This window comes from Sitodiplosis mosellana, unplaced genomic scaffold (assembly GCF_009176505.1).
Source record: "Sitodiplosis mosellana isolate CC-2019 unplaced genomic scaffold, AAFC_SMos_1.0 Smas_scaffold_6197, whole genome shotgun sequence".
Classification (NCBI taxonomy): Eukaryota; Metazoa; Arthropoda; class Insecta; order Diptera; family Cecidomyiidae; genus Sitodiplosis; species Sitodiplosis mosellana.
Genome location: NW_022601438.1, coordinates 1383959 through 1395300, shown reverse-complemented (window position 1 = coordinate 1395300; position 11342 = coordinate 1383959). Strand labels below are relative to the sequence as shown.

At 37.8% G+C, this 11342-nt stretch overlaps 2 protein-coding genes across 5 annotated transcripts; both read left to right on the top strand.

Annotated features, from left to right (window-relative positions):
* Positions 1-3893: 3893 nt before the first annotated feature.
* Positions 3894-5135, top strand: LOC129577568 (uncharacterized). Its single transcript, XM_055464889.1, has 2 exons — positions 3894-4825; positions 4900-5135. The coding sequence occupies exons 1-2, from the start codon at positions 4348-4350 to the stop codon at positions 5124-5126; spliced, it is 705 nt and encodes a 234-aa protein (XP_055320864.1). The 5' UTR covers positions 3894-4347; the 3' UTR covers positions 5127-5135.
* On the top strand, positions 5130-11135 carry LOC129577565 (uncharacterized). Of its 4 annotated transcripts, none has more exons than XM_055464885.1 (9): positions 5130-5355; positions 7502-7643; positions 7855-8010; positions 8500-8557; positions 8667-9450; positions 9536-9659; positions 9757-10009; positions 10095-10252; positions 10367-11135. In XM_055464885.1, exons 2-9 carry the CDS (start codon positions 7563-7565, stop codon positions 10958-10960), a joined length of 2208 nt encoding a protein of 735 aa, XP_055320860.1. In that variant the 5' UTR covers positions 5130-5355; positions 7502-7562; the 3' UTR covers positions 10961-11135. The 4 variants fall into 4 exon arrangements, with proteins under 4 accessions (XP_055320860.1, XP_055320859.1, XP_055320861.1 ...); XM_055464884.1 differs by lacking the exon at positions 5130-5355 and adding an exon at positions 6366-6489; XM_055464886.1 differs by lacking the exon at positions 5130-5355 and adding an exon at positions 6446-6932 and having other exon boundaries at positions 9539-9659.
* Positions 11136-11342: the final 207 nt, after the last annotated feature.

Here is an 11342-nt window from a genome sequence, read left to right as displayed (position 1 = left end):
TCTCTCTCTCTCTCTCTCTCTCTCTCTCTCTCTCTCTCTCTCTCTCTTTTTCTCTAGTTTTTACATCTTTCGTCAGACCAGCTCGAAAAATGTTCAAACAATAGCATTTCACTCTAGGGGGAGTGAAAGAGCTAGGCACGAGAGAGAGAGAGAGAGAGAGAGAGAAAACAACACACAGGCGAAATAAAATAAACAAACAAATAGAACATAAACATGTTCAATTTATGATTTCGATCGACGTGCGGATCGCCGTCAATTCAATAGTTGTGCATGCATGCAGGCTATACTATACTCGGCCTATTTTGTTTATCGAAAAAGTGCATTGTGTGCGCGATGATGGAGCAGCAACTCATACTGGAAATTTATCGGACGGTTTACACTTACTAATTTGTTTGCTCTGGAGAGCGAAAAAAAAGTTCAAAAACGACACGAAAAATTATGATCGACAAATCGACTGTATCGCATGAAACGTGCCGTTTGTGTAATGGACATTTGCTCTTTCGCTCTCCAGTGTAAATATTTATCATGATGCGGGTCATGCACTTTCAGAGGCGCTTCAGTTTTAGATCTAGTTCGGGTTAATTAATTTACATCCAGCATCTCCATCTCTATGTGTGTCTTTGGGAAACGATCGCGTTCGCGCACAATCCAAATCGTGCACAGTTCAAATGTTTCGGCCATTAACTATTAAATTTCCGTTCAAAATACAATTTTTCTCTGTCCCATTTTCGAAGTGCTCCTGCGATCAAAACGCAGTCGCACGAGTTTACTTTGTACAGAGAGAGAGAGAGAGAGAAAGAGAAAGAAGAGGAACGAGCTCATTTGTTTAAATTTCCATCCGATGCATGGCCTCTTGTGTTTGTCAAACGCGCGAGTGCGCGTATAGAATTTCATTTTTAATTTCTTTCTTTTTTTTTTATTCGTTCACATTGTTCTCGTTGTTGTTTGTAATAGCTGTTGTAACGGGTTGACTACGATTATTATTAGATGACTCATTCGACCGATGTGAATGCATGTGAATTTTCGACATTATTATTTTCACTTCATTCAAAGACCGATAGTATAAAACATAAAATGAAATAAAAAAAAACCGAAATCCATAACGATAAAAAAAAAACAAACAGGAACATAATATTGTGCGTTGTTATATGTGCGCGACACGATGCAGACGCGATTGAAGGAAATGAAAACCAAATAAAAACTTCAACATCAAATAAAAGATATAAAAAATCGTTTATGCGATTCTCGTATCGCGCTCGCCTCTTCGCCCATAGACTCAACTCAAAGTCGCTCTATCCAATAATAATGCATTCCTATCAATCAACAGTCACTTTAAAAGCTTCTATTCTTTCAATCACAACCCATTTTGGATATAATGGCTCTTTTCTCTTCTTTTTTTTCCTTACCTTTATATTGGCATTCCAAACGAAGTGTATTGAAATTATTGTCAATTTACATCTCTGTCCTCCACTACAGCAACAATTGAGCCAACGAACGTACATGCACCGTTCATTATTTTCTTTATTTTACCTTTGGAATTGTTCTCATATTCCTGGTATTTTCATTGTTTTTGCATCCGCCAATACCTGAAAGAACAAACCAACAACTCACTCCTCTTGAATATGTATATCGTTGAGATTGGCTTGCATTAAAATTACTATTTAGAGAATTTAAAGGAAGAAAAAAGATTCGAGTCAATGCCTAGGGGCTTTTTACTCTTTTTCATATATGTGATTTGTACGGATAAACGCGCATAGATTGTGTGCCACAGTGAAGTGTGTTGAATTTTGCACATAGTCACGAATATTACGCATAGAAGCGAATACGCGTGCACATAATGACGCCACGATGCGATTTAAGACGCATCAACACAATGTCAACATTCTGTTGTATCGTTAAGTTTCGTTCAAACAATATTTGACATCAACAATATCTGTCTTTAATATTTATCAAATCTCTTGCTAATGAGATTGTTCTTAATTGATGAAAATTGAATTTAAATATAACACAAAATTAAAATATAATAGCAAAGAATAAGAATGAAAACGAAAATCAAAATGTTATATTATACAAATATTGAAGTAAAATCGCCGATAGTTTTGGTAGATATAAAAATCGTTGAAAAAATAAGTGCGACGATTCATTATACTTGGAAATAGCATCTGGATTATAAATAATAAAAAAATCCATATGTACAAATGATTGAAGTTAATAAAAATGATCAGCAAAAAATGTGAGCCGAAATAAGTACAAATCAAACACTTGCAGTCAAGTATTTCTTGAATTTTTACATGAAAAAAGTCGTTGCACTTTGAATTCAAAATAGTCGATATTGTGACGTGTGACCAATCAGAGAAGGAAACATTTTAGTAGGATTCATGCGAAATTATTCGCAGTATGAATGGTCTATGTGCAGTATTCGGACATCGAATGTGTGCACTTCTAACGAATAGGCACCGCATAATACGCATAGTACGAAGAAATCGCCACATACTATGAGTTGAAGCGCATATTCTTCGCATAAAACGAATTTTTTTCGAGTTAAATGCCCCTAGGTCAATGCGGTGTGTCTCAATTTCAATTTCACACATACACACACACACACACAGATAAAATCGATTCCGTTGAAAGACAGCAAATTACCGATACACACAGTCTAATTATCATTTCTTGGGATCCAATCAAAGTAATGTACGTGAAGAATAAATCATGAAATATGATGTAAATGATGATGATGATGTTGAACCATGTCATGAAATATAAAACTTTGCTTCGTTCGACTAGATTCATATTGAACAGCCAGCAACTAAAATCAAAATGGAAAAGGGGTAACGCATTTGAATTGTTATCGTTGTGACATCGAACTACTGATCGAACCGGATCGAACCAAACAATGCCACCGTGTGCATGTGATTTTTGAAATCAACAAACCATTGATTGTTGTGTGTTTTTTGTTTGTTTACAATTTTGATCCGTAGCCTGTGGAAGAAATCTGCTATCGAAATATCATTTGGAAACCAAGCTACTGGTGACAACGACATCGTGAGCGTTTCAATATTTTATCACGATGTGCGGTGTTCGTGTCACAACCAAATTCAGCTTGATGTGTCAAACGGGTACCGGTTGATTCATATTGATCTGAGCATTTGAAAAGCCAAGTCATTTGTTGTGAATACTGTTCGATTTACAGTGATAGTTTTTTTTTCGTTTTTCGTTCAAATTAAGTAATTTAGTCAAAGTTTTTGGAAAGAAAACACATAATATCTAATTATTTTCCTCATTTTGATTTTTTTTGTTGTTGTTTAGAATCTCATTCGTTCGCATATCATAGCATCGTTCACAAAGCAGCATTAACACTCTAACGGGATTGTGAAATAGTCGTAGGGTATTGTGAAATTCTTTCTGTTTCACACAAAAGCAACAACAAATCATTGCTAGTGCGTTCTAAAGTAATTTTTTGTGTTTTCATTCTATTTTTTCAGTTCAATGGGCGGAAAAAGGATAGGCCGAAACCGTGGAAAGTTGAAAATGGTCAGCAAAAGGAGGAGAAATCATACTTTGCAATCAAGTTGGCCGCCGCTAGTATTGTTCGACCGGAATAACGTGATCGTGTTCTGCCATGGATCACAAAAACCCGCATAAAATGCACCGAAATATCTGAATTGGCGTCGCTTTTATTCCTCAACAAAGTCAGAGCTGCCACTGAACAGGCCATCATCACCGGCAATTGGGAATATTTCGACGATGGCGATGGAATGCACATCATCGAAAATTGCTTCTATGCTGTGTTGCGGCGCTACATGGAAGACGATCTCATTATGAATCCATGGTTCCGGCAATGCTTTGAGAATGTGGACACAGAGAATCGCTCCGCATGGCCAAACAATGATTACTTCGGTAACTTGATGAAATATTTGTTCCAACAATATGGCCGTAATGTGAAGACGAATTTAGATACATATGCACAGAAACGATTACGGTATTTCTTGAGATTAAATGCATTCAGACAGAACTACACTAACCGAGCGAATGGCCTACCGATATCATCGTCAGCCGGTCCACGAATGTCTCGAACACAAAGCAGCAATCGATCTCGTTTGGCCAAACGATTAGCATCACCTCTCGCTGCATCATATCGTTTCATTGCCCATGACACTGCATTTGCCACATCTAGTTCATTGTATGTATCCAGTAGGCGTGATGAATATGGTTGTCAACATACAGTGGGCCACGTCACATTAAAATCAAATCAAGCGTATTATTTCAATATGATTTTCAACATGGAGAAAATCAATCGAGTGTTGAAAGCAAACAAAAAATTCGAACATATTCTCAGAACATATTCAAATGGAAGGCAATGCAATACGATTTGTGAACGAAGCCAGATCATCACGATTGTGTGCCAGATGTTTCGAACCGTTTCCATTGAGCACATTGAACGATCTTGTCAAGGTGTGTGAATGGTGTATGCTCGATCAAGATGATTGGCCGGATGGAATGAAGTTACCAGAGAAAATTGTAGCGGCAAAGAGCAAGCGGAAGTTGCGATCAGAGCGACGAGCGATGCGACAAGCAGCAGTGCAGAATCCAGATCAACCCCTTGGTTTTGTGTCTAAGGTGATTTGCTACCGTAAAAACTGGCAACAAAACGCGGCAAACGGTATGGATGACAATGTTGAAGAACGCAGAGGTGTTAGCAATCACGGCGGAGGTATTATCGAGTACACAGATGAATATGAGCCCGAAGACCCTGTTGACGACTTTTCATTACTGAAGACAGTTTGGCAACGTGACATTTCGGCTGCAAAATTGATCTTGTACAGAGGTATGTTATTCATTGAATTGAAATTGATACAATAGTAATGTGTGTGTGTGTGTTTTTTTTTCTCTTTGTTTCAGGGCATTGCGAACTTATTGGACATCGCCTGCATGATGCGTTCACTCTTCAACACTCTCTGAGTTCCATCACATGGAATGATACGTGTGACGGCATATTTTCACATGGAACTTCGTTCCCAGTGCGCCGAGCACTAGCTACATGTAATAACGTGTGGTTTCTAATATTCGGATACGTTCGCTCTATATATAGCAAGTGTTCGGTGCACTGGGAACGAAGTTCCGTGTAAAAATATGCCGTCACACGTATCATTCCATGTGATGGAACTCAGAGAGCACCTCGTGTATCCAACTCCCTGGTTTCGAGTCAACATCAACAATCATAAAAATAAAAAGAGCCGCAATTTTATTTTTCAAAAGAACTTATGTAACAGTATCTTATTTGGAGTTGGTTGTGGTCTTAGTCTCCTAGACATCATCGATACCAGATATAGAGTACATTCGGGTAAATTTTTCACTGTAAGTATTTATATATTTATTTATATCACTGCATAAATATTGGCATTCAACAATCGATTTTACGACAGTTCTTTTTGCTTCGGGAAGTGTGAATATGATGCTCGTAGGAGTGAATTTCTTCTTTTTTTTTTTTTTGCAAAATCGTGATTTCAACGGTTTAAGTAACGACTCAAAAGACTCAAGTTCTTTCTTCACGTTTCACACGTTTGACGTTTGTACTTTGAATTTTCCATGAAAAAATTGGTGGCTTTTACTCTATATCTGGCGGGGAAATGCGTTAAAGGGGAAATGAAAAACAATTGTCTACAAATAGGAAAATTCGTGCAATATTGCATAAGGTACTTCATGGGGAAGTAGTACATTATAAAATATTCTTAGTTTTCTACGGTAAATATTTAAAATCCAAATTCCAAATGCTTTTATCGAATATCCGGAGCGGTCTCATTAATTTTGTATGATAGAATGAGAGATGAAAATAAGCAAGAGATAAAATATCTAAGCTGGATTAGTAGAGTACATTATTTTGGTGGTTAGGCAGGCAGTTTTAGTCCCACGATGCACCCACTCTCACCAAAAAGAGAAAGAGAGAGTAAAGCGACGTCCATTCATAATAGTTCAACGCAAAATAAAAAGCATTGTTATGATGATTGATGGCATATTTCCATGCATGTGTGTATACTGTACCATGCAGTACGTATTCTATCGATGAAAAATAAAATGGTGAAACAAACTCACAACCCCTCTGCCTCGTTTGAATGTTCTCATCTGATGTGTTTCCATTACTGTTTCTCTCCGGCTCTTCTTCATTGATATTCAATGTACGTACGAAGGGCTGTAAATTGAAGTTTGCATTTTCACGCGATACCCATCCGATTCATTCATTCACACAAACACCGAAGGGGAAAATTGATTCGAATCCAGTGTATATGGAATTTTCTTATTGGCTTTTCCCGTGGCCTCAACAACATTCACAAACGAGTTCACAGCAGCAGCAGCAGCGACAACAACAACAGCAACGACAGCAGCAGCAGCAGCAATGATATGCTCGCAGCACACGGCAAACCAAATCTTTGGCACAGTGGATGGATTTAGTGTTAGTCACGCAGTCGCCAAGTGAATACCCAAAACAGAAAGGTGAATATGGCGAACATTTCATGGAAAACATATCCTTAGGCACATAGCAAAAATACACAAAAAACCATTTTCATTTGACATTTTAGTCTTTTTTATGATTCGATGTAAACATGATTTATATAAACGACGACGCTACCAAACTATTCGCAATGTTTCGTTTTTCTACCTTCGTTCGATAGGAATTAGTGTCCATAATCTAGAAACGAAGAAAAAACAGAAAAAATCGTCAAGTTTTCATTTTGGCTCATTAGAGAGAAAAAAAGAGTTGTGTATTGGATTCGTTCTCTGTCCAGACGAATAATTGCTAATAGTTGTGCTGTTTTCTTTCTTTCTTCGCTGTTTTATGGTGCTTAAAGACCTTTTGTCTTGTGCAATTTGCAACGCAAAAATTGGTGGTTCAACCTCAACGGTGACATTCAACTTGTCCAATCGAAAATGTTCAGGTATGTGGGGTTTTAATGCAGTCAGAGTTTTATTGGCCGCAAGTGTCCGGCTAATATTCTAATAAATATTCATTAATATGTACGCATTTGCATATGGTGAACGATATATGTTGCACAAGGTTGAACATTGCTCCGTTTTTTTGTATTCAAATTAAATTTTAACTTTGTTCCACTGGAGAAAAAATGGATTTTTTTGCTTTGAAGAATTAAATTAGTTATTGATAAAAAATTTATCATAAAACCCACTGGCTTATGGTCAATAAAACTTGAAATTTATACAACAGGAAACTTTGAATAATCTCGAACTCAGAATAAAAAGTTTTTCTATAAGCGAATCAACTGAAAACTGATTAGTATGCATTCGATGCGATGCCTGAGTATAATTGGTGTTTTTTTTTTACATATTCTTCATCTTCTTCGTTTCAACAAAATGAAGAGTCTTTTACTTTTAATGAAAGAAGAAACCATCGTAAAGACAACATCAACACTTTCATTCAAGCGAGCGGCATAGACCTCGACGTTGATCGGCCAATTTATTGTAACATTTTTTACATATTCTATTCGCACAGGAAGCAACCGTCGGATTAGGTGCGGTAATTTTATTAAATGTACCATTGATGCACGGTTAAAATGGCAGAAGGTGGCCTAAGCTTGAATCGAAGCCAGGAGTCAATCGACGACCGCAGTAAAGATCATGATTCAATCATTCAAGTACCGTATATTTTTAATATAATATTTTTCACTGTTCTTTTTTGTTATGCTGTTCCATTTTTTTGGAGCAAATCGTCTATTAACTTTCCTTTCATTATGTTTTGAACTGTTTTATTTTGTCTCTTTCTCTCTTTTTTGCATCGTCGTCCCTTGGCTTCGCTCTCTCTCTCTCTCTCTCTCTCTCTCTCTCTCTCATCTGCAATGAGAGTAGTCATCACATGTTTTGCAACGGATTAAATCGGATCGAATTCCGGTAACAAAACCAGAAGAAGATCGCCGCAGGCGTACCATTATCGTCGAAAAGAAAAATGGATCGTTTGGCTTCACGCTACAAAGTTACGGCATTCATTATAAAAAGGAGCAAGAGGTATGTTAACTATATATTGTCCACTTTGTATTCGCTTAGCGCATTTTACACGGTTGTGCGTTGTCGCGCACACTCTTTTATCGGGTTGAATGTAAATTTCAAAAGTGCGCTTTGCGCGCTCGAGCCAAGAGATAGGAAGAGCATTTTGCATCAATGCATTGCAAATAGCCACAGGCGATTCTATTATAAATCTCGATTTGAAAGCTTAGCGTCAGCGCCCAGGCTATTTTTCGATCTATGCAACCGACAACACAACTGTAGTGCAGCCGCTCACTGTAATAAAAAAATTAGTTTTGTAGCAGACAAAATAAAAAGTTGCAACACACGAAAAAAGAAAGTATTCCCATTCAACAGTAACCAAGTTGCACCATTTTAATAATCAGCAAATGGTTATGAATCTTGTGACAAAACTCAAAGCATCCATGATAATTTTGGATTTGTTTTTCATTCCCATGCATTATAACCATTAATAATTATTACTTATTAAAGGTTGAAATGATTACGTACGTGGATTATGTCGAATACGATGCTCCAGCCTACAAAAGCGGTAAGGAATTGATGATATTTTTCTTTCTCTTTCGTTCGCGAAAATCTTATATGCTCTTTGGTATCATATCTTTGGCTTAATTGACTATTGTGTGTGCGTTTTGTTGCAGGAATGCGCGAAGGAGATGTGATTCTATCCATTAATGGCACTGATATGGAAAAGGCTGATCATAAAACGATTGTTACATGCATAAAAAATTGTGATTCGCGAATGCGTATGGTTGTGTTGTTTGAGGACTGCGTACGAAAGGTGGAACTGCATATGCGATACATTCAATTGCAGAATGTGTTGCATGCAAAAATGAATGAACTAGAACGAACATGTTTGAGAGAGCGTGAACTACTCGAAGGCAAATGGAAAACGCACAGTTTGCCGGCACCTCGAAAGCAAAAAGCAGCGTCCACGTCAAATGTATCACCGTCAACCGAATACTTAACGCCGTCTGTTTCCGATATAACGAATATAAATACAACGGCATTTCCAACGGTTCGTCCAATTTCGGAGGATGATTTAACCAAAGCGAATAAACACATTGTTATGTTGGCAACTTATCAGTATTTGGATCCACAGTGTCGTTACATTTTAAAACCATCCGCATCGAATAGTGGCGAATACTTGCTGAGCATTGGACCTCCAGCCCGAAATCAACAATTCTACAGTACGAATAGTATGTCTCACGATGAACTGAATGCTTCCCAGGAAAATGTCGAAAATCACGTCGACAATCAAAAGGAAACGACGCGATGCAATCCGAAACCTCGAAACCACTGCCATAAACGATCATGTAATCCATGCTTGGGACAACGTGATAAACAAAACAACGGTGATAACGTTAGCCTTGATGCATATGATTTAGCCAGTCCCTGTTGCAATCCCGAATGTGTTCCGACCAGGTTGGATATTCGATTTTTCATTTTGTCAGCGATTTCCTAGTTTCGGTTTTTCAAATTTTAATTTGTGTCTCTTGTTGTTTCGAAGAAGGTCAAAGCATAAAGAACATAAGCATAAGCACCGAGAAAAGGACCGTTCACAGCGACCCCGATCACAGTCACATGTTTGTCATAAGAAGCAAGCTGCACAGTGTAATCACACCGAGAAACATGTAAGTAGTTTTGTTTTGTTTATTTCTTTGAAAATTCGTCATTGAAAATGTGCTTGTGTTTGAGGGAACGATTTTTCTACTTTTCCTTTCCACCCAGAATCACCGTCGACTACACAATTTGAGCAATCAATTGGCATCACGTTGTAGTCTTCATTCATGTTTAACATCAAGTGACTATGACGGAGGCGGAGGTGGCGTTGAAAGTAGTGCCACATCCTATACGACGTCATTAAGTACGGATACATTGTATTGGGATCAACAAAGTGATGCATCTGCCACGAATAGTCGACAGCAATCAATCAAATCTCGTCAATCGTACAATAGTCTTCAGCATCCAAACGCAATGCTAAGTATGAATCAAACCGATTTTCTCTGCATGCTGTAGCAACTAGAAAGAGAAAATTCTATTAAATTCTATCGTAATCTTGTTTCTAGGTAGCGCCAATGTAATGCCACCACATAGACATCATCATCACCATCATCAAAAGAGAGGCTATCATATTGCAACGACACAAGCGGTGGCGGCGCCATCAGCAGTAGCAGCCCCGCAACCAATTTCAAACCATGAAAACATTTCGTATTACGACACACAAGTAGGTTTTTTTTTACCATAAATGTCAACTTCCCATTTTCCTTAGGCGGAAATGTGCTTCTAATTCGTATTTCTTTATAAACAACCATTTAATCCGTTTATTTGGTCAAATCAGTACATTCAGCAGAAGCCAAAGTCATGGGATAATTTGGCGATGAAGGCAATCGGCGGATATGGTTTTGGTTATGGATATTTGGAGAAAGCCAATACGAAAGCTCGTACAAATGTAACGGCGGGGACGGTTCGTACGCATTTTTTGGAATCCGATTCACAAATCTTGTATTCATCACAAGCGACCAATCGCAATTTAAACGAAGTCGTTCATTCGAATCATCAACAACATAATTCAGTGCCAAGGAAAAATCCATCGGGGCGGTATTCAATGTTAAATAATATTGAAAATTATGCACCGCCACCGTCGCAATTTGTTCAGGAATTTGCCACCGCTACCACAACAACCACATCGTTCACCAAATCCACGGATAATCTATTGGACACATACAACGTATCGAACACAAGCATTAATTCGTGCGAATGCAATGGACCGGCCCTGAAACATAAACAACAATCGAAGGAGTGCCTCGGTTACTATTCCAATTTGCCAAAAACAGCTGTTTGTAAAACAATGCCGCTGGCCACAAAATCTAAAAATGACGCAACTAAAAACGGTGAGACCGTCAGCACCGTGTCCGAAATAACTCGCTTGTAAGTTGAGTCGTGTTCATTTTCACATTTTGTTTGCCATAGTCACCATTTGTGTTGTCAACGTCGTCGTTGTCGTCGTTTACCGCTGAATCTATCAATGAAGTGCAATATATTCCCAAAGAAAATATAAAAAAAAAACAATACCTTGTTACCAAAATAAAAACAAGAACAAAAACAAATATGAATGAAAGAAATAAGGAAACGCAAAATCATAGTAGAGATTCCAAAGCAAAAACAAGAGCACAAATTAAATAAATAAGATAAATTCGCCTAAATGATATTTAAGTACATATGTTCATCATGTTTCGCTGTTATCTCACTCTCGGACTATACCAACATACATACATATATGTGGCATCGGAGCAATAGTGAGATTGCAGCTTCAT